Here is a 22,519-nt window from a genome sequence, read left to right as displayed (position 1 = left end):
TGGGATGATGGGAGTTGTAATCCAAGAACATCTGGGAGAGCCACTGGTCCCCCATCCCCGGTAATGGTAACAGCTTTCTGGCCTCTCTGCCTCCGACATCTAGCGATGACCTCATTCCATCCTGAGTGAGATAACCGTATCAGGCAGCATTACAAGTTACATTCCAATGTCTTCCTCCAAGAAAACAGCCTCAACAAGACAATGGCTACAAGGTCCAGCAAGTCGTTCCTTTCCGTCAGATAAGAGGAAGGGCGGGTTTGAGTCTCGAGAGAAGAGAGCTGCCAGGCTCTCTGCCAGTATGTAATTGCAGCAAATGAATGCAATAAAAATCTTTGTTTTTTGCCCAGTGACATCTGGCTTCTTCCAGGCCTAACAGCTGTTTCAGCTTGGCTTATGCATGAGAGCTAGCAGCCTGCAGCCTGATACAGGGAGGAACATTCAGCAGCCACCCTGAGTGTGGGCAAGTGGTCAGCCTTCGTAGGCAGCATCCAACTTCCTCGCAACTGTTACTTGCCTCCAGTGTATCCTACCAGCCAGAATTCTGGTGCAACGTTTTGTGTGAAAAGGGAGGAAATCAATGTTTCTTTGAGCACTTAAAAATAAATTTGTGGTGGGCCACAGCAAAGTTCAAATTGGAACTGAGGCAGGGTGGGATTTCCCAAATGATATTTGAGTTCCAATTTTCACAGGTGGAATTTGACCCTCGGGATCCGTCTTTGAACTGCAGTCTTAAAGTTATATTAGTCATCTGGCAGTTGCAGTCAATAAACTGCATGCACTGGATTTCCCATCATGTGTTAAAAGGTCAGAAAATCTACAGAGTCAATAGCAATGACTCAAATAAGGAGGGTTATGGAGTTTCCTTAAATGAAACTCCCTGAAATACAGACTGGATTAAAAAATGGAATTTTTCAGAAGCAATGAATTTTCAGAAGCAATGAATATCCATTCCCATCACTACTCTGGACCCAGACATATCTAATGTTAACTTCACACATAACCAGATTCCTGCAATAAAGGCATTTCCATGTAGAAATTCACAGGAAACCCAAAATGTAACTATAATGTGTGAAGATGCCGCACTCAAAAGTCCCTCCCCCCTGTATATTCATGCAGTGGGAAACTGCAGATGGCTAAAGCTTCCCGCAGGCAGTGAAATACCACAGGAGTTTGGTATTGTCAGGGGCTCAGGAGCAGAGGCGCAGGGGAGAGAGGAAATGGAGAGCGAAGGGGAGGAATCTGAGGGCAGAATGACAGTGACCCGAGAGATTCCATGAGCCTCTCCAGTGAATCAGAAGATTCCCAGAAGGGGGCGCCGATGGCCAGGGCAAGGGGGGTCCCAGGGGGGACACACCAGAAGCAGGGGGCCAGCGGAGACTCCCAGAGCAGTAGCTGGAAATCAGGACCAGCTTCCCCACCGGAGCGTAGTGGGGGGGAAGAGTCCCATAGGTCAGAGTCAGCGTCTCCTCCGGCAAGCAGGGAGGAGGGGTCAGGCCCAGCTAGCGTTCCCGAAGAGGGGAGCAGCGACAGGAGCAGTATAACGGTCAGAAGGAAGGTGGCAGGCTGGGCGCGCGCGCCAAGTTCAAATGTACAGGCGCGCGGGACAGCAGGAAGCCCGGATTGGGAACCAGGTCCTAAACTGGTGTCTGGGGGGAGGAGACTCAGACGGAGCTTCAGCGGTCTAGCGTTTAAGACGTAGAGCTGCGCGCCGTGGCTGTAAATGAGAAACTGGACTTCAATAAAGACTATTTAATATAGCAACGGACTGGCGTTGGTCCTCTGTGAGCTGGGACCTGGGGCAGCTCTGACAGGTATACTATGATCCACATGCAGATTTCATGTTCATTTTTTCAAGCCAGTACCTTCCATGTGGAATCATCACATATGACATCCTCCAAAACTTGTCTAGTACCAGATGAACCCCTAAGTGCAATGACAGAAGAACTTACCCCAGCCTCTTGCTTGGTCTTTTTGGCTTGGTCATCCACTGCAGAGCTCTCCTGCAATCAAAAATTATGACTTTGGAGCAGCAGAAAAGACAGAAGGCCAAAGACACTTTGCTCCTGCAATAAACGTAACCCCCACTGCCCGCCCCGATCCTGTACTTCTTACTAGGGACATCTGAAAATGGGTAGGGCTAGAGTGATCTGGGAAGAGATCATACCAGCTGCCAAAGGGCCATTAGCCAGCACATAAGACACAAACAAACACACTGCTGGGAATGTCTGGTGATGGGCTAGCAATGGCTTTGGAGAGAGACTCACCAGGGCACGTTTACGTGAAAGAGAGAGACTTTTCTGAAGCTTGCTGAGGAAGAGAATAGCTCCCTTGGTACCACGTGTCGACAGAAGCGTTGAGCTTTTCTCTTCTGGTTCTGGAAGAGAGAATGCAGTGTTTAGGAACTTGGGAAGCTGCCAGATACTAGTCCATCTAGCTCAGTACTCCACTGTCTACAATGACTGTGGCAGCAGCTTCCCAGGGGTCCCCCAACTACCTGGAGATGCTGCAGGTTGAACCTGGAATGGCCTGGGAAGAGTCCCCAAGGACCAGGCAGAGGCCTGGAAACAAGGTTCCCCACTCCCCTTGTGAGGCTCCCCTTGTAGGAGAATCCCCAGGACTGGGTTCCTTGGGACTCCCTACCTGGAGAGGTCTTGAAGGCATCATAAAACTGGCTCAGGTAGGTGATCAAGCCAAGCCTCTGAGGTTCGGACATCGAAGCCATTTCAGTGCTGGAGAGGACCGGAGGGATCCCTAGCTCTTGCTCTGCCACATCTAAGGCCAGCTGGTTGTTCCCAATGGGGTCGTTCTGGTTGAGTGCGTTGACATCTCTAGAGAAGGAAGATAACAAAGTCAAGGTGACTGACAGGACTTAGCCCAGACTGAGAGAAACTTTAACCAGACACCTGAAGCAGAAGGTGAAGTGTGTGACGGTTTCTTTAAAAACGATTGCAGCACAACTCCTAGCTCATGACAAGCTGGCTTGTGTGAAGCGGCTGCCATGTGCGTTAGTGGGCACCAGGAGGCAGTCACACAAATTACGTTTCACTTTAAACAAAACAAGAAAACCACACACAGCACTGCTTCCAGTAATGGGATGTCAGCCAGCAATCCTCCTACCCCTGTTTTAACAACCTTGCTCCCATCTCATTTCACTATGAAAGGACAGGAAGACTCCCTGCTTCTCTTGATCACCAAAAACAAGCAAATGAAATGTCGCTGGCATTCTATCTGGCAGGCAAGACTGTGAAGCAACAGACTCCCAGTTTGGGGAGTCCGTGGCTTTGTGGCCATTAACCCCCTGAAACACCCTCTAGGAATTGAGAAACATGCAGAGACTGCTTTGTGGGCGGGGTGGGGCACCTTTTTTAGACTGAAGACCACACTCCCTACCCACAGCCTGGGGGGAATGTCCCATGGCAGTGGCAGGCAGGGGGACCAGCAGCATAAGTGGGTAGAGCAATTAGTTCAATTCTGTCTTTGTACAGTAGCTGGTTTCTTCACACCTGCACCTCCCTCTCTCTCCTCCATCCAGGTAAGTGAGAGGCCTGATCGGATCTCAAGACACATCCCAGCCAGGGATAGGAACTCAAGGAGGTACAAAATAAAGGTGTGGCTGAAGAAAAGATGTTGTGGGGAAAGTCCCACAGGAGAGACCTGGAGAGATGTGTTTGGCTCCTGGGCCTGAGGTTCCCCATCCCTGCTCTGTGGCAACATAAACATGAGCAGAGGCATCTTTTAAAGTCACATCTGCCGTTATGGCCGCCCTCTCTTTCTCCGTGACTGGTAAGAGGGAGAGAGGAAAGGATGGTTGCTGTGGGGAAGAGGCTTGAGAATTGGTACCTCTCTAGATCAGCAGGGCAAAAGCTAGCTGCAGGCCACAAGGTCTTCCCATGCCTGGCCTAGCTTGTCCCTGGCATCTGAGGTTCAGTGGGCTCCCCTTGGTTCTGAACCTCCAACACAAAGGAAGGCTAGGATGGAAGCGTTCAGCTCTGCTTTTCTGAAGTAGAACTGTATAGAGTAGGAGAGTTCCACTCACAACACAAAGGCAGCAGCACCATGTGGTGATTTCTAGAGGCAGGGTGGGGGATAGATGCTGAGCTTCCCAAAATGGAGCAAATCACCAGGTCAGTAATGGAGATCTCTAGGCTGACTAGATCTGTGGCTCACACACACAGCTTCTATTCCAGCATCAAATGGCAACTTGCATGTCTGTGAGCCACCACAGATCAAACTTCTTGCAAATCTCTGCATATCACTTTGTACATAATACATTTCACTGCAGTCCATTCACACTCTCAGCTGCGTTATAAAGAATTAAGAACTAAAGTGATGTACAGGCATATATGGACTAGCCCTTAATTTAGACCTTTGGGATATACAGTTTGCTGAATATGTGTGTGTGTGATTTAGAAAAAAAGCACTTAGCCACAGAATAAGTTGACCTGCACAACAAATTTAAAATATTTTTTTCTACAAATGGACAGTATAATCACTCTGAAGTAGCATTTCCTGAGCGGTACAGCAATGGATAATCGTTATGCCTTTATAAAGTTTGCCTCTAATGTGCCCACAAGCCCTCCCTCCCTCCGGCAAGGCTCACTCACAGAAGATCTGGTCGGAAGTGATGTATGAGGGCACACAGGGCCAGGCCACTTTTCCAGGAGGATGTGAAGTCTTCTACCTTGATGCCATGATAATTTGCTGTATTAGTTTGACACCAGCTAAGCAGCTCCTCATAGGCTCTGTTGGAATCTGGAGAAGGATGGATGAAGGATGATGGAAAGGAGAGAGAAAAAGCAAACCAAGCTAAGGGTACATGAAAGAGAGACACTTGGTCCAGTTCCCAAGATATACCTAGTGCCAAGCAGGGATTGGGAACCTCTCAGCCCAATCTTCTTCCGCCCCCTCCCCCAGGGGCCAACTCTAATCTTCTGATGTCTTGATGGCATCAGATGACTGATGGATGGGCAGTCCAACCCATGCAGCCAAGCTGACCCACAGGAAAGGGGTTGGCAAAGCAGCACCCCGCAGGACTGAACCATCCACTCACCATTCCCTGCTTGGGCTACACTTGTGAAGCAACACCCAGCTGGATTGAAAACCGCCTCCCACCACTGACATCACCCAGTGACATCAGATGATAGACAAGTAGGCATAGGTTGGGAGGGGAAATGGCCTCATGAGTTCAACTGGAGCCCCTGGCAGACCAAGATTAGTCTGTGGGCCAGCGGTTTAATAGGAATTAATAGGATTTCTGTAATGTACAGTACCTAGTCTGGCAGCATATTGGGGTTTATTGTCTGAATTTCTCCTCCTCCATCAGAGCTCAGAAAAGGGGAAAAGCCTAACACATAGCTACCAACAGAGATGAGACTGTGTATGTGCTACTTTAGAATTAGGGCACACTGCTGTACTCCAAGTCCAGCTAAATAGGGAGCTTCAGCCAGCTTTTATGCTGACAAAATGTGACTGCTTTGCCTAAACCACAGCTCTGTTGCAATAGGAATAATAATAATAGTAATAGTAATAATAATAATAATAGTAGTAGTAGTAATAATAATAATAATAATAATAATAATAATAATAATAATAATAATTTATTTATACCCAGCCCATCTGGCTGGGTTTCCCCAGCCACTCTGGGCGGCCTCCAACAGAACAATAAAATACAATAACCCATCAAACATTAAAAGCTTCCCTAAACGCTTGCCTTCAGATGTCTTCTACTAAAAGTTTGGTAGTTATTTTTCTCTTTGACATCTGCTGGGAGGGCGTTCCACAGGGCGGGTGCCACTACCGAGAAGGCCCTCTGCCTGGTTCTCTGTAACTTGGCTTCTCGCTGCAAGGGAACTGCCAGAAGGCCCTTGGCACTGGACCTCAGTGTCCGGGCAGAATGATGGGGTGGAGACGCTCCTTCAGGTATACTGGACCGAGGCCGTTTAGGGCTTTAAAGGTCAGCACCAACACTTTGAATTGTGCTCAGAAACGTACTGGGAGCCAGTCTAGGTTTTTCAAGACCGGTGTTGTATGATAGGAAGAACAACCACCAAAGTATACTTTGCTTCCATCAAAAGCAGTACAGCACAGGGCTAGCCTGGCACCACTGACCCTACTCTGATGCCACACAGGAACCCACAACAATCACATTGCCATCATCTGCACCGCTGATTTACACATCAGCATGCAATAGACTTGTAACAACATCCTTAGCTTGGCATCCATCAATGCACAGCCTAAAAGCTGAGTGGAAGTGAATCAGAAGTCTTCCTAGTAGCTAGCACTCCATTTCTAACCAGGGTGAACAGGCAGGTCACATTATCTCCCCACCTCCCAAAACACACAGTTATTTGCTAACCATCACAAGGGCTATTCCATAAGCAGAGCAAGGCCAAGGGGAACAGACTGGGCTATGGAAAACAATGACAGTGTGGGAGGAAATATGAGAAAACACAGAGAAGAAACAAGAGAGCTGTAATTTAAAGAGGGAAGGGAGAGCCAGAGGGACAGAGAAACGCGCACACACGTAAGAGAAGGCAGAAAAACAGTTCAAGAAATGCAGAGCGACCTGTGGCATTTTTAGTTTATTTCATAGAAAGCTGGAAAGGAAAATGCTACAACTGGAGCAAAATGTAATATATAAACACCCTCGCCATTGTTTAACAACTGGGCAGCAGGGGATTTTTTCCCCACAGAAGTGCTAGTTTGGGAGTGAGAGATTGTGACAAATGTGTGCTTTTCTCCTGGGAGATGAATAGAGGGTGCCTATGCAGTAGGCAGAAATGTTTCAGCATTGTTAGTTTGTTGGGAGGCAGACGTTTTTACACCCAAGTTTACACCAGAATAAAAGATTAAACATAAAAAAAATAAAACCAGAATAAAAGGGAATTTCACTGTGGAAAGATTTGGACCATCTTTCTCCAGGGACCTTGGCATGCCTGCAGTGAGGCAAAAATATGGCAAGGCCTTAGTTCTGGGCTTCTTGCCAACCAAGAGGCAAACCAGCCCCAAGACAAGCCAGCCATATTGCTAACCAAGTTACAGTCCAGAGTCAACTGGCTGGCTGACCAAAGCAGACCAAAGTTTCCTCAACCCTATTAAGACAACTGGATTCTGCTACTCTATTACTAAGGTGTATGCTGTGTGCTTGTGGATTCCTGGGAATTTTTTCCCCAAAGGAATACCCTGAACCAGTTTTCTTCTGGGATAACAAAACTGAAGCACTTCCAGAAGTGGAACCATAGAGAATGGGTGGAGGGAGAAAAAGAATTGCAAAAAGGACTGAGATCAGAGAACAAAAACTCAGCCAAAAAAAAAAAAAAAAAAGGTCTCCTATATACAGTGGTGCCTCGCAAGACGAAATTAATTCGTTCCGCAAGTCTCTTCGTCTTGCGAGTTTTTCGTCTTGCGATGCACGGTTTCCCATAGGAATGCATTGAAAATCAATTAATGCGTTCCTAGGGAAACCGACTTCGGACCAGGTCCGGGGACAGTCAGTCCCCCGACCTCTTCTGAAGGCTGGGGGGGGACAAGGGCTTTTCTTCCCACCCCCAGCATTTTAAAAAACCCCGGGACAGCGGAGGACGTCTCCGCTGTCCGGGGCGATTTAAAAGCCCCTGGGAAGGCAGGCAGGGGGGACAAAGACTTTCGCCCCCGCCAGCCTTCAGAAGAGGTCCTGGACCTCTTCTGAAGGCTGGCGGGGGGCAAAAGTATTTGCTCCCCCCGCCTGCCTTCAAAAGCTGTCCGGCCCAGGCTTCGCGGACCTCTCCGCAAGCAGCGGCAGCGCTGCCGCTGCTTGCGGACAGGTGCCAGCATGCCGAAGCCTGCGCGCGCTGAGATCAGCGCGCCCAGGCTTCCCGCCCCGCCTCCCGGCATCGGGGCATCATCCCGATGCCGGGCGGCGGCGGAGGCGTCCCCCCCCCCCGCCGCCCGGGATCGGGGCATCGTCCCGATGGCGGGCGGCGGGGGGAGGCGTTCCTGCCCCGCCGCCCGGGATCGGGGCATCGTCCCGATGGCGCGCGGCGGCGGAGGCATTTCCCCCCCCCCCCGCCGCCCAGGATCGGGGCATCGTCCCGATGGCGGGCGGCGGAGGCGGCGTTCCCCCCCCCCGCCGCCCGGGATCGGGGCATCGTCCCGATGGCGCGCGGCGGGGGGAGGCGTTCCCGCCCCGCCGCCCGGGATCGGGGCATCGTCCAGATGGCGCGCGGCGGCGGAGGCGTCCCCCCCCCCGCCGCCTGGGATCGGGGCATCGTCCCGATGGCGGGCGGCGGCGGAGGCGTTCCCCCCCCGCCGCCCGGGATCGGGGCATCGTCCCGATGGCGGGCGGCGGGGGGAGGCGTTCCCGCCCCGCCGCCCGGGATCGGGGCATCGTCCCGATGGCGCGCGGCGGCGGAGGCGTTCCCCCCCCGCCGCCTGGCATCGGGGCATCGTCCCGATGGCGGGTGGCGGAGGAGGCGTTCCCCCCCCCCGCCCGGCATCGGGGCATCGTCCCGATGGCGCGCGGCGGCGGGAGGAGGTGTCCCCGCCCCGCCACCAGGCTTCGGAGGAGGTCCAAGGACAGCGGGGAAGACGCGCTGCGCTTCCCCGCTGTCCCGGAGATTTCCCTATGGGCTGTCGTCTTGCGAAGCAAGCCCATAGGGAAATTCGTTTTGCGAAGCGCCTCCAAAACGGAAAACCCTTTCGTCTAGCGGGTTTTCCGTCTTGCGAGGCGTTCGTCTTGCGAGGTACCACTGTACTAGTAACAATCTGTTGACATTGACTTGTGGACTCTATGCACTATGCCAGAACACTTGAAAGTAGTCAGCCTTAACACTGATTCCTCTCTCCTAAGAAAACCTGCCTTCAGAGACTATTTTGCAAATTACAGACCATTGAGCAAAGCCAGACAAACATCTGTCTGGGATGCTGCAGGCAGTGGGTCTCTTGTTCCAGACTCAACTGAATCTCTCCCAATTTTATGTTTAATCTATGTGCAGAGTGGTGTGGATTCTGCACATGCAGAACTGAGTATCTCCAGAATCTCAAACATCATTATTTCAAAACAGGACATTTCTAGCCTTTATGGAGACAAAGGAAGGTTTGAAAAATGTGTCAGCAATGTCTGGATGGTAAGAGCTGTTGAACAGTGGAACAGACTACCTTGGAAGGTGGTAGAAGTTTTAAAACAGAGGTTGGATGACCATCGGTCAGGGATTCCTGATGCAATGTAATTCCTACATTGCAGGGGTCTGGAATAGGTGACTAAAACTGGACTTCAGGGGGGCAGGAAGTAGATAGGTGCCTTGCCCATAACTAGCAAAAGTGGAACTCGCAAAACAACTAAATATATACACATTGCTTCATTTTCTTAATACGTAAGAAGCCACCCTATTCAGCTTTCATTGTCACAGAATCTCGGTTTGTTTTGTTTTTAGCAAAGGCAACAGTGTCATGTCTATGGAGAACCAGGAACAGTCTGTTAGAGTGAATGCTTGGGATCACTCTTCCACATCCCAGTCTGAGAGACAGCAATATTGACCCAGATATTTGCTGCTTGGGGGGTAAAGCAGAGTTCTAGGGAAGGAAAAGCAAGCAGAGAGGTCATATGGGTAGAGAAAAACAGAAGAGGAGGATCTGCTGCAGAGAAATCCAATTCATCTAAAGGAAGAGAACAGCGAGTATGAACAAGTGTGGAGGGGTCTGGTACTGGTTTTCAGGTGGATCCGTGCAACCAGTAGCCAGGGGAGAACATGACCCAGACTTGCCTTTGCTGACTATCTCGGGGCTGCCACGACTTCTTCCTTTCTTCATATCCATTTCAATTTCTCCTGTCACATACAGATTACGAACCTGGAAGAAGGTGCACCCAGTTATTTATTTCCTATCACTGACCACAGCTTGGATCCAGAACAAGACCCAGCTAATTCCCCCAGGTCTGCAGCTGTCCAAACAATTCCTGTGCGACCCTTAGCATCCCAGCTTGGAAAACACACCACACCCCATTACTCAGCAAAGAACAGCCTTCAGTGCCAGAACAGCACAAAAGGACGTCTTGCAAGGGAGTCTCTTCTCCAAGCCCTATTGCAGCGAATGCCAGCGTTCCTATACATTTCTGTTATTTTCGGAACATGGCTCAGAGACGTGGCATGGTGCCAGTGTTTAAAAGCTGCAAAGAGGAGTGAATGAGGCAAAGAGAATCATCAGAAAACTGACAAGGAAAAGGAGGAGATACTGTGTTCTTCACCACCACCCTATATGTATAGCGATACCTGAGAGGCCTTGATGGCTTGGAGGTTGATGTTTGGGTACCGCGTAGTAGGATCAATGCTGTACTGACTGATGTTCTTGTTGGTGTTGTCAGGTGAGGTCTGCGACAGCTGCTGATATATGCTCTCCCTGCATGGAGATTAAGCAGGAATGCCCCCCTCTTAGTCCCTCAGCACCAAGATACATTGTGTACGTGGCACTCACAGCCTTCAGCATTCAGGAGCCTTCAGGCAAAAGAGGAAGATTGACATGCTCTCACTCTTCTTATCTTCACAGCAGTCCCTCCTCACCCTTTGCCTGGGTCTGTGGCGTGAGCAGCATCAACAAGTTCTCCTGCGCTCTCAGATTCCCACTACATCAGACAGTTACACCCATTCCTGTCCCCCATTCCATGTTCCAGGTCAGGTACACATAGCCCTGCAGTCTCCTAGATGATGCTGGGAGCTTCCTGAGGTTGGGCAGCAGAACAGAAAGGGGCTCCGCCAGCTCACTCACTTGCCTGTGTGCAGTTCCTGGTGTCTTATGGCTACCAGGCTAGGGCTTAAAAGACTGAACAAGAGAGCATGAAGCAGAAGACCCTTCAGAAAAGACTGTCTATGTTCAGTGGGAGAAAACTGCCCCAGACTCTGAAGCACTACTTCTAGACAAAATAGGCAGTCCTGGCTCACTGTATCAATATCTCTCCTCCCTGGAACATCTATAGCCTGGAACATCTATAGACCTCAAGATACCACCACCATTGCCAGTCACCCCACCATCACTGTGGGCAGAGAATGCCCCTTCTCAGAGTGCTCACCTCTCAGCCAGCACATCCAAAGGGGGCATCCCCGAGGCCCATCTTTTCACCATCCAGGCAGCATCGAAAGCTGCCAGGAACCCTCTGCCCACACCAGTGCCCAAAGGCCAGAATGGCTGGGAAACAAAAAGAGAGAGAAAGAACAAAGAGATGTTTTGGGGTCTCTTAGCAAAATGAGTCAATGAGATATAGCAGACGTTGGCCACCAGCTCAGCTGCATCAAAAACGCAGCAGGAAATTGGGATTCCAGAGTGATTCTGGCAGTCATGGTTAATTCACAGCAGCCCCTCTGTGTGCTGCATGTTGTTTTGGCAAATGTTTGCACTAAATGGGGGCCCACTCCCCACTCACACCAAGTGTCAGCTGGCTAGCTCGGTTTTGCCAGATAAAGGGGGCTGCATAGTGAAGTGAATTAGTGCAAAGGATAAAGTGCTAGATCAGAGACAGCAGGTTTCCCAGATGTTGGATGAGCCCTCCAAGCTAGACAAACAGAAGGGCAGGGTTATTTAAAAAACAAAAGCAAACAAACAAAAAACCCAATGCGTATGGTCCCCAGCCAAAGGTTAGCCTCAGGCCTCACAAAATCCAGGAGCAGATTTGTCTTCAAGCCCATATAGTCAAGTAACATGGCTCCCTGCTAAGTCCAGGTGAAAGACAGTCTGTCTGAGAAACATGCAGATTTAAAACAAGATAGCAGGTTGCTTAACTCCCATCCTTTAAAGAACATTTCAGCTTTCAACACATTTTCTGCAACGGTTCCCATCACAACGCATAGAAGAGGAAAGTGTGTTTTTTTCTAATCGGAACAGCATTATTTACTGTAATGCAAGTTTATAAACACTCATAGAAATCAATGGGAATAAAAGCTTAGCCAGTGTCAGAAAAATCCCAAAGTAAAGCTCCCATGTAATGCAATTACAACAAACTTCACGCAAATTGTTTAAACCTACATTTCCCAACTGACAGCAATTTTTTAAGATGAGGAAGCTTTTGACGAAACCCTCTCCAGTTCTGAACCAGTAAAAATTAAAAAAAAAACCAGCATGAGGCAAAGGACCCCCAGACGGTTAAGTCCAGTCAAAGGCAACTATGAGGTTGCTGCGCTCATTTCGGTTTCAGGGCAAGGGAGCCGGCATTTGTCCACAGACAAATGTGGCCGGCATGACTAAACCGCTTCTGGCGCAACGGAACACCGTGACAGAAACCAGAGTGCACGGAAACATCGTTTACCTTCCCGCTGCAGCGGTACCTATTTATCTACTTGCACTGGTGTGCTTTTGAATTGCTAAGTTGGCAGGAGCTGGGACAGAGCAACGGGAGCTCACCCCATTGCACGGATTCGAACAGCCAACCTTCCGATCAGCAAGCCCAAGAGGCTCAGTGGTTTAGACCACAGCGCCACTCGCTCCCCACTGAACCAGTACAATCCCAAGGCAGTGTGCCCTGTGATTTTTCTGAACAAGTAGGTCAGTTCATATGGAAAGATAAGTGAATGAGAACTGCAATCAAGGATGGTTGAGATGACCACCACCATACCCACTCTCCCACTGTGAAAAGGACTCTGTTCATATGCTTGTTGTGGTCTCATTATGGGGACACTTACCTCCACCAGGCAGTCCCCCACCAATCCAATGAGCAGCTTGGCGCCGTTGCAGTCACGCACAAGAGCTGCGTTGTCTGAGCGGCTCATGCAGGTGAAGTCGAACATGTCAACATCTGGGCGGCTGCGGTGGTTCAGTGCAAACTGCAAATCAGGCAGCTGGTAATTGGTAGAGAAGTTGGCAGCTTCCTTGGCGTAAGCAAGAAGAGCTTCTTGGTTCACATTCTCTGGAGACAGCAGGCTCTCTATGTCTGACTTGTCCTAGAAATGAATGGAGACCAAGATATCTTCCATAGCAATAGTAAAAAAATCTTGTTGGAATGTTGCAGAGTTCAAGATTATGGGTGTGTCAATCAGCTCTCGGCCTGGCAGGATCTTTCACCTCCAAAGCATGTAAATTCAAAAGATGGTTTGGGGTCGCCATCCCCTCCCACATGGTACTTGCAGGAGCTTCAGTCTCTATACGTACATTTAAGATAACTCCTTTTTTCAGCAGGCTCTGCTTCTTGGCTGTCATGACGAAGTAATGAGTGTCGTCTTTATAGTAGACAATGTTTTCCAAGTCAATGCCTATAATTGTTCAAACACAAGCAGAAGGTTAAAGGCTAGGGGCTGTTTTCAGCCTAGCACTACGCGAAGGCAAGGACTTCTGCTTGGGCAAAGGAATGTTCCTCTGCCCTCTTCTGCCCCTAAATCTGTTCCAGGGGTTCCCCCAACACTCTGGTGTAGATTTGGGGGAACACAGGACACACACAGCAGGGAGAAGAGGAGGGAATTTCCATTGCACAAGAGGAAAGCCTTCTGCTGATGTAACATGGTACTTTGTACTACCAGATTTTTAGAAGACATCTGAAGGCAGCCCTGTTTAGGGAAGCTTTTAATGTTTAATAGGTTATTGTATTTTAATGTTCCATTGGAAGCTGCCCAGCATGGCTGGGGAAACCCAGCCAGATGGGCGGGGTATAAATAAATAAATAAATAAATAAATTATTATTATTATTATTATTATTATTATTATTATTATTATTATTAGACATGTAAGATGGCTTACATGGATTTAAATTCATGGAAGGCTATCAATAGCTACTAGTCATGATAGCTGCATGTTGCTTTCAAGACCAGAGGCAGTGTGTCTCTGAATACTAATTGCTGGGGAACCACAGTCGGGGAGGCCGGCCATTGCCCTCATGATCGGTTTGCAGACTTCCCAAAGGCATCTGGTTGGCCACTGTAAGAAAGCAGGATTTTTGACAAAGCAGGTCTTTGGTTTGATCCAAGAGAGCTCTTCCTTTGTGCTTACAGAGCTTTATATAGTTGGCACTTGAGGAAACAAATATCCTATCTGCCAAAAATCCCATGCCAAGAAAGCCTGATTTGTTAAACTACCCAAACAAGCAGATTTACATAATTTATTCAGCTTCTATTGGAATGTATCCAAAATGGCAAGGATCCAGGACTGGTCAAAAAGGTATTTGAAACAGGTTGACCCTTTTCCATTTGCTGTGTGGGCTTCCCCGTTTTCTCTCACTGCAAACTACGGAATGACATAGATTTTATTGAAGGCACAAGGGGAAAGTGTCATTAACTGTAGGTAAGAAGCATCCGGCCCAGACCTGTTTTGTTGTAGAGGTTTTGGAAGAATTTCTGGTTGTAGATGCGAGCCACTCCGCTGATCTCGGCCACCTCCACCTCAGCCCTGCTGTGGTGATTAACAAAGTTGGTGGTGATGCCAATGGCCAATTTCCCACGGGTCTCCTTCCGCTTAAAGCCTGGAGATAAACACACAAAGAGCGCTAGTCCTGAAGGAAAGGGAAGGGTTGGCAGTTTCTGAAAGAACTAGGGAGAGGATAGAAGGACAGAACATGGGGCCTGTTCCCTCATCTGAAATATGGTAACACCCCAAAAGTGTCCAGACTAGCCACTCTATTTCTAGTAGTGGAGTAGCAAACGCCAAGCCCCAGCTCCATTGAATATCAAGATCTCTGAAGAGTTGCATGGGATTTATCAGCTCTCAAGGTGACACCATGAGGAATTCTGATTGAACGTTGAGAGAAAGCTCAGCACCATGGCAGGACAGCAATTGTACACATCTATTACGATCTGAAATGCTGGCAGCATTTCACAAAAGCCGAATTGGGTCTCTCTGTTTGGGGAATTGTTGATAGGGCTTGAAAAATACTGCAGCACTCCTATAAAGGTGTGGGAAACGAAAGGAGAGGGGCGAGGAAATACTGGAGTGGAGTGGCAGGTCAGCTCTGAAAATGGTCTGGGCAAGCCCCAGTAAAAGCTGCCACCAGAGCCAGCTTCCTGGTGCCAAAGCGTCTACAGAGATGGTTCCCTCTCCCTTTGCTTTTCATCTCCTCTCCTGCCCCAAGGCAAGATGCCTTTCAGATTTTTTTATGACCCAAGCTATTATCAATGGTTGGCGTTGTGGTTGGCTGGGCAGATGTTCTTGCTGATGCAACTAAAGCCCTCCTGAGGAGCCCTTGATTTGGTATTGAGGGAGATCAGGAGAAGTAGAGCAGATGAAAGCAAAACCTTAAGTCAAAAAACACCTTTAAGCATGCACACAAAAGCTTATACCCAGAACAAACTTAGTTGGTCTCTAAGGGCTACTGGACATTCATTCATTCATTCATTCATTCATTCATTTATTTATTTATTTAGACTGTGTCAGATCACAGCTACCTACCTGAATCCAAAACCTTAAGTGTCAAACATATGGTCTCTAGGCCAACTCCCCAAGTGACAAAATGAAAAACATTTAAACACACTCAAAAAGAGGCAATTCTATGATTCTATGAATTTCAGTTTACTCTACTTAACTCAGCTTGCAGATTCCAGGGCAAATATTAATACTGTACAAACATTTCCCCAAACAACCAAAAATATAGGAAGCAGGGCTCCCCTGAATTCTGAGTGTCATAAAAGCTGAGGTTTGGGGAAGTGTCTACCATCCCCAAAATCTGCAATAATGCTTTGGCCTTTCACTTGGCTAAGCACCATATCTACAAACTGGACTGCATCTGCATTGAGTTGCCCTGTTTGTTCCTAGAAATTTGTAGCTTTGCCCTTTATTCTATCTGCTGGAGGTGCTCAGCACAGGGGAAGAGGAGAACCTGCTCATCACAAGGCCAGAGGCACAAGTTTCCTCCAGTGTTGAGGAGAGATGTGATTAGAGGCCTAAGGAGCAGTTGATAAGACACCTGGAGCATCAAAAAAACCAAAAGTAAAATTCTCCCACAACCTTAACTAGAGGCCTTATAAAGGGCTGCTTACCTTCTGGCACAAACCTGCCACCACCAGCAGAGATGAGGACGTCAAATTCACACTGGTTCAGGAGACACGAAGGAGGATTTAGGATGGCTCTCCAGCCACTGACTGTAATAACAGAGGATGTTATTAATAGCATCAGGATCCCTGCTGCAAAGACTGCCAAATTCACCAGACCCTTCCCCAGACTTGCATGTTTATAAAGAAAGCAGGAACAAATCAGGAGAAACTGCAGGCCTCTGTCTCAAAAGCAACCCAATCCTGTCTTGGAATGTGTTAAGGGCACCATAATGTCCTGGTCTGAAACTCAAAAACTGCATTTGTTCACAATTTTGGAGATGGGAATGCCTTTGTGGAGGGACCCGTAGCCATTTGTGAAAAAGAGACACCCATGAAAATGTAACAGCTTGACCAAGACGTCCCTCAGAGCCATGCATTGTGAGTGATGTGAGAAACTATGAGCATTTTTTGGCAGGGTGTGTCTGATGGCTTGGTTTTTTCTGGTTTTGCTTCTATGGCAAAGTAAGGGGGAAATGAACATTTGAAAGTGGAGGCAGAACAGAAAATAAACTCATCCATGAAACAGTTTTTCACTGTGACGTCCTGAGCTACCTTCTCACCTGCAGAAACAAGTGGTGTGGGAGGGGTGTGGATTGGTGCATTGCCCTTAAGGACTCCAAAGGCTTGGGACTTTTGTTGTTCTTACCTCGTCCATCTGAATTTGCTGCAGGTGGAACAAGCCCCTTAAACTGCACATTGATGTGAACCTGAACCCCCAAGAGTAAGGCAACTTTCAGCAGGATCAGCTGAAGCTGGCGGATGCCTGCAAGACAGAGAAGGAGAGGATTAGCAGAGCTGGCCTAATTAAACAAACAAACAAGCCCATCTGTGCCCATTTCAAAGTTGCTCTCAGGCAAGCACTGCCTTAAACCCCAGCTCCACCTTCCAGCCACCTCTTCTTCCAATTTCAGAAAGAAGCCTGTTCCATGATTTCCCTGTCATGGGGTTGGAAAATCATGGCCTTCCCCAGATTCAACAAGAGGGATACTGAGTCCCAAAGAGTTAATGAATATGGCACCATGGAGCGTTTTCTAGAACAGTGTTTCCCAACCGGTGTTCCGTGGCACACTGGTGTGCTGTGAGACCTTGCCTGGTGTGCCGTGGGAGGGAGGCGGGAGAGGCGGGGTGGGGGCGGCATCTCCTGCTGGATGCAAATCCAAACATGGCGGGCGCCTCCCTCGCTCCTTTGTAGGCGGACCATCGAGAGAGAAAGAAAAGGAGGCAAAAGAGCGAGAGAAGGCGCCTGCGCGGAAAGAGGAGCGAGCAGTGCGCCTGCGCGCCGCGGCGCCCGAGATCGCTTCTCCCCACCGCCCCTTGCTTCAAAAGAGGTCCGGGGACAGCGGGAAGCGCTTCGCGCTGCCCCCGGACCTCTTTTGAAGCAAGGCTTTGCGGGGAGAAGCGATCTCCCCGCAGCCCCTTGCTTCAAAAGAGGTCCGGGGGCAGCGGGAAGCGCAGCGCTTCTTCCCCGCTGCCCCTGGACCTCTTTTGAAGCAAGGGGCTGCGGGGAGATCGCTTCTCCCGGTGCTCCGAAGCGGGGCGGGGGGGCGGGAACACCTGCCCCAGCCGCCCCGCTTCGGAACGCTGCTCCGAAGCGGGGCGGTGGGGCGGGAACCTCGCACCCCGCCGCCGGGCATCGGAACGATGCCCCGATGCCAGGCGGTGGGGCGGGAACCTCTCCCCCCGCCGCCCGGCATCGGAACGAGGTCCTGGACCTCTTCTGAAGGCAGGCGGGGGCAAAAGTCTTTGCTCCCCCCGCCTGCCTTCCCGGGACAGCGGAGACTTCTCCGCTGCCCCGGGCGATCTTAAAATGCTGGCGGGCGGGAGCGAAGCGTTCGCTGCCGACCCCCAGCATTTTAAAATCTCCTCGGGGCAGCGGAGACTTCGCTCCCGCCCGCCAGCATTTTAAAATCGCCCCGGGACAGCAGGGGCTTTTAAAATGCTGGCGGTCGGCAGCAAAGCCCTCCTGTCCCCGGAGCTTGCGGGGCGGGAGGTGGGAAGAAGGGCTTTTCTTCCCACCGCCAGCCTTCAGAACAGCCTTCTGAAGGCTGGCAGTGGGAAGAAAAGCCCTTGTCCCCCCCCCCCCCAGCCTTCAGAAGAGGTCGGGGGACAGACTGTCCCAGGACCTGGTCTGAAGGCGGTTTCTCTAGGAACGCATTAATTGATTTTCAATGCATTCCTATGGGAAACCGTGCATCGCAAGACGAAAAACTCGCAAGACGAAGAGACTTGCGGAACGAATTAATTTCGTCTTGCGAGGCACCACTGTACTTTTTATATAGTCAATATAGGCACAGAGTTAATTTTTTTAACATTTTCTAATGGTGGTGTGCCTCGAGATTTTTTTCATGAAAGAAGTGTGCCTTTGCCCAAAAAAGGTTGGGAAACACTGTTCTAGAAGCAGGCTGGGAGGAGGAGGAGGCTGGGAGGAGGAGTGTGCAACAAGCTAAACTCCAATAAGCCAATAAGGTTAAAGTGAAAGAAAAGCCCAAAAGACAGGAATGCTAATTCCTCTGCCACACTGGCAATTTGACCGATTTATTTACTTACACAATTTATTAATTTATTTGAAACACTGATCCAATGCTGTTCTTTCTGAACTGGTACCACCTTGATGTACAGTTACTTTCTTGATATACAGTTTAATTTGGGTACCCATTGCAGTTCCCTCAGTGAAACACATCCCTCCTTATGAGAGACACCGTAGAATTGTAGAGCTGTAAGAGACCATGAGGGTCAACTAGTCCAACCCCCTGCAATGCAGGAATCTTTTTGCTCCATGTGGGACCCGAACTCACAACCCTGAGATTAAAGCCTCATGTTCCATCGACTGAGCTATCTAGTAAGAACCAATTCCAGAGAACCCCCTTTCGAAAGCAGAAATGCTACATTTTACAGTAAATGTTCAGTTTACATAAGGTTGCTGGATCTTTAAACGCACTTTTAAATGACTTTTTCAGTAAATGCTTTCTAGACCAAGCCATTAATTAATTAATTAATTAATTAATTAATTAATTTTATTCCATCCTCCCCACTCCCACCCCTACTAGCTCCCATTAGCTGGTAATGCTGGTTTCTCACCACTGTTCCATAATGTTGGAGATCCTTTCCCTGCCCTGGTCCCTTCTGCATTACTTACTGATGTGATCCAAGGATCCTGTGCAGAAGTGGCCATAGAATTTCTTCGCTCCCAGAGCCCGCAGGTCTTGGATGCTGAAAGGCCAAAGGTGCAGCACATTGTTCCGGGAAAAGGAGTCTCTCTTCTCCACCACCACCACGTGGGCTCCAAGGAAGGCCAGTTCAATCGCCGAGCGGAGGCCGCAAGGGCCTGCCCCAATAATCAGGCACTGGAAAAAGAATTATCACCGGGTGGTAAGTTTATAAAATGGTGCCATAAAGGAGACAGTGCTTACACTTGGAAGCTGCCGTGGCCGCAGCCTCTGGGGTGGGCAGGTAACATACAATCCATAAGAGTGACTGTGAGCTTGGCATTGTGTCAAAAGAGCAGGCGGGCACAATGCTGCTTTTCAGAGGCAAAGGAAGACCCAGCAGCCTCTACAGCAGGCATGTCCACAGTCCGATTCAGGAGCCTAATCCAGCCTGCTGGTTGGTTTAATCTGGTCCCTGTAGCAGCTTACTTCCTGGGGTCAAATCCTACAAAAAGGTTAACAACTTTGGTTGGCCCTTTGGTCAACCCTCACGGCCCTTCACTTCATCAAATCTGGCCCTCTTTCAAAAAAGTTTAGACACCACTGATCTGCAGTTAACTGCTTTTTGCCATTACCGTGGTCTTGTCCCCTCACTACTATAAACACCTTCTTCAGGGATTATTTTTTTTAAAAAAAACCCTGTTTTAGCACAGAACTTAAGTATGGCGAACCCACACAGAGTGACTTGTCTCAGTCTCCTTCAGCAAAGCAGCCGTTCAATCACATGAATGGACAGTCAGAATTTGAATCATGCTTTGTTGCAACAGATCCAGCCATACAGGAAGTTCTTAAACATCCACCAAGATTTTTGCAACAGATGTTTACACTCCAAACCACCTAAGGCCCGATGCTGCCCATCTTGCCTGTACACCCCAACAAGTCACTGCAGATCCAAACATTGTTTTTGCAGGGCATTCCGAGATCTGCTACATACGTCTGAGCTCTACTCTCAGAGCGTACGTTTAAGGCTTATCTTGGCAATCGCCTCAAGCTGAACTGCTTAGCCTCCGTTCAAAGGCAGTTTGAATCCGTATATGGGGTTGGAATGAAGGCAGCCCTTGCTCCATAGAGCAGAAACTCACACACCAGCACCAAGCATCCTTGGGCAGCTGCCAAAGGTCAACCCCATTCCTGCCAGTGGTTCTCTCCCCCCCTTAAAAAGAAATTCAGCCTGATGCTCCTAGCAGAGTCTAGCCACAAAATGGCAATCTCCCTCAAGATGGCATAGCTTTGTTCCAGGACAGGGCATTGTGGGAAATTCAATCAACCATCTCTAACTGCCTGGCAAAGGCTCAGAGAGCTTTTCAAGGCACCTTCCTTGCCATCCAGTGCTTTGTGCTGCCACTAAGTAAGCCCAACAAGGCCCTCCAGAGTTCCCTTTGTCTCCATCACTCTTAAACCTGGAGCCATCCCTGGACACAGTACAGAGTCACAAAGTGACATGGAGCCAAGAGTCACTCATCATGAGCGGTGATGTTCACACAACCATAGTCCAGACTGTTCAGCACTTCACATTCCCAAAGCTCCACAAGCTCAGGAAAGAGTCACGTTTTCCCAGCAACAACCTGTTGCTGCTTAAGTGCTAGGAAGATGTCAAGTGTTTTTGAAACAGAAGCTCGCTCCCAAGGGAAGACAACTAGGAAACAATACAAAGTACCAGTTTACCATCCTGTAGGCATTTCTGTCCCATGGTTACTTGGCCATATGATTTAGCACAAAAGTAGGGCATCTAATCCCCCTGCAACACATTCTTACGTGCGGTAACAGTTGGAGTCTCGACCGCAAGGGCTCCCTGCAATTCTCACATTGCTGGATTGTCAATTATATTAGGCATCCCTGGGTGTGATATTAAGCAGGAAAGGTGGTTCTCCTGAGCTACAGGGTTTCATGGACAGAATCTTTTAACAGCCACTCAGAGCTCCTTTGGGAAGAAGGGTGGGATAGAAATTTAATAAATAAAATTAATATATATACCGTATTTTTCGCCCTATAGGACGCACCGTCCCATAAGGCGCACCTAGTTTTTTGGGGGGGAAATAAAGGGGGGGAAATTATTTTTTCCCCAGGCGCGGGGCTGGGGCGGGGGAAGCCCAAGCTTCCCCAGACCCCAGACCCCAAACAGGCAGGTCTCTGCAAGCCGTGGGAGCCCAGCACTGGCTCCCGCTGCTTGCTGAGAGGTCCGCGAAGCCTGGACGCGCTGAGCTCAGCGCGCGCAGGCTTCAGCATGCAGGCAACTCTCCGCAAGCAGCGGGAGCCCAGCGCCAGGCTCCCGCTGCTTGCTGAGAGGTCCGCGAAGCCTGGACGCGCTGAGCTCAGCGCGCGCAGGCTTCAGCATGCAGGCAACTCTCCGCAAGCAGCGGGAGCCCAGCGCCGGGCTCCCGCTGCTTGCTGAGAGGTCCGCGAAGCCTGGACGCGCTGAGCTCAGCGCGCGCAGGCTTCAGCATGCAGGCAACTCTCCGCAAGCAGCGGGAGCCCAGCGCCGGGCTCCCGCTGCTTGCGGAGAGGTGCGCGAAGCCTGGAGAGCGAGAGGGGTTGGTGCGCACCGACCCCTCTCGCTCTCCAGGCTTCAGCGAAAGCCTGCATTTGCCCCATGGGACGCACACATTTCCCCTTCATTTTTGGGGGGGGGGGAAGTGCATCCTATAGGGCGAAAAATACGGTATATAAAGGAATGGCTTCTCTTCTCTTTCTTTCCTTTCCTTCAGGTTTCACAATTCCAAGTGTTTACATATTTTGAAAGATTTTCATGACACTGGTCTTTCTCAATTTTTCCTTTTAATTTACGTTTTTTTTGTTTTGAGGTTTTACGAAGAAACCATACTGCGTCATCTCCGTTTGCTTATGTGCTGTGTGATAATCGGTTTGTTGGTGATGATGCAATTAAATCTTGACTTTAATGCGTAAAGTGAACTTTGGAATGGTTCTTCAGGAGCACAATTGCTTACACATTTGGAAATCAACGGAAACCCCACCATTATCAGTGTGAGTTATCTTTTAGAAGGAACACAACAGATGATCTACTTCTGTAAGGGAAGAACTAGGAAGTAATGATAAAACATTGAAGCAATGCACGTAGGGGTAGGCAGAACTAATGTTTACATTACGTATAGTAACTAATCAGGAATTGGAGCTAGAGGTACAGCAACCACAGAATACGAAAAATAACCCAGATATGATCATCTGTACTGCTGAAGTTTAGCACACATTTAAGAAATAGGCCTGCTTCAGCATCTGGGAAACATGGGAAGATGGTCCTTGGTATTGGCGACCAGGGGAGAGGCCTGGAATGTTCAGCATCTCATGTGATGACCATCAAGTAGACAAGGGCTGCAGATCCTTCAG

General features: G+C 49.3%; 1 protein-coding gene across 5 annotated transcripts in view; it reads right to left on the bottom strand.

The window, feature by feature from the left end:
• The window catches only part of MICAL1 (microtubule associated monooxygenase, calponin and LIM domain containing 1), a 52,202-nt gene that overhangs the window by 9,387 nt on the left and 20,296 nt on the right, over positions 1–22,519 (bottom strand). For all 5 annotated transcript variants that reach the window (XM_028733940.2, XM_077928852.1, XM_028733939.2 and 2 more), the window contains 13 exons: positions 19,108–19,315; positions 16,618–16,734; positions 15,918–16,019; positions 14,252–14,407; positions 13,108–13,208; positions 12,642–12,899; positions 11,039–11,154; positions 10,245–10,371; positions 9,741–9,825; positions 4,605–4,752; positions 2,641–2,828; positions 2,265–2,374; positions 1,950–2,000 (listed from right to left, as the gene is read on the bottom strand). In XM_028733940.2, coding sequence (XP_028589773.2) covers positions 1,950–2,000; positions 2,265–2,374; positions 2,641–2,828; positions 4,605–4,752; positions 9,741–9,825; positions 10,245–10,371; positions 11,039–11,154; positions 12,642–12,899; positions 13,108–13,208; positions 14,252–14,407; positions 15,918–16,019; positions 16,618–16,734; positions 19,108–19,315 — 1,767 coding nt within the window. The remainder of the gene's footprint in view (positions 1–1,949; positions 2,001–2,264; positions 2,375–2,640; positions 2,829–4,604; positions 4,753–9,740; positions 9,826–10,244; positions 10,372–11,038; positions 11,155–12,641; positions 12,900–13,107; positions 13,209–14,251; positions 14,408–15,917; positions 16,020–16,617; positions 16,735–19,107; positions 19,316–22,519) is intronic.

Source organism: Podarcis muralis, chromosome 5 (genome assembly GCF_964188315.1).
Source record: "Podarcis muralis chromosome 5, rPodMur119.hap1.1, whole genome shotgun sequence".
In the NCBI taxonomy this organism is placed as follows: Eukaryota; Metazoa; Chordata; class Lepidosauria; order Squamata; family Lacertidae; genus Podarcis; species Podarcis muralis.
The sequence above is the reverse complement of the archived record's forward strand: the minus strand, read 5'-3'. Positions and strand labels throughout refer to the sequence as shown.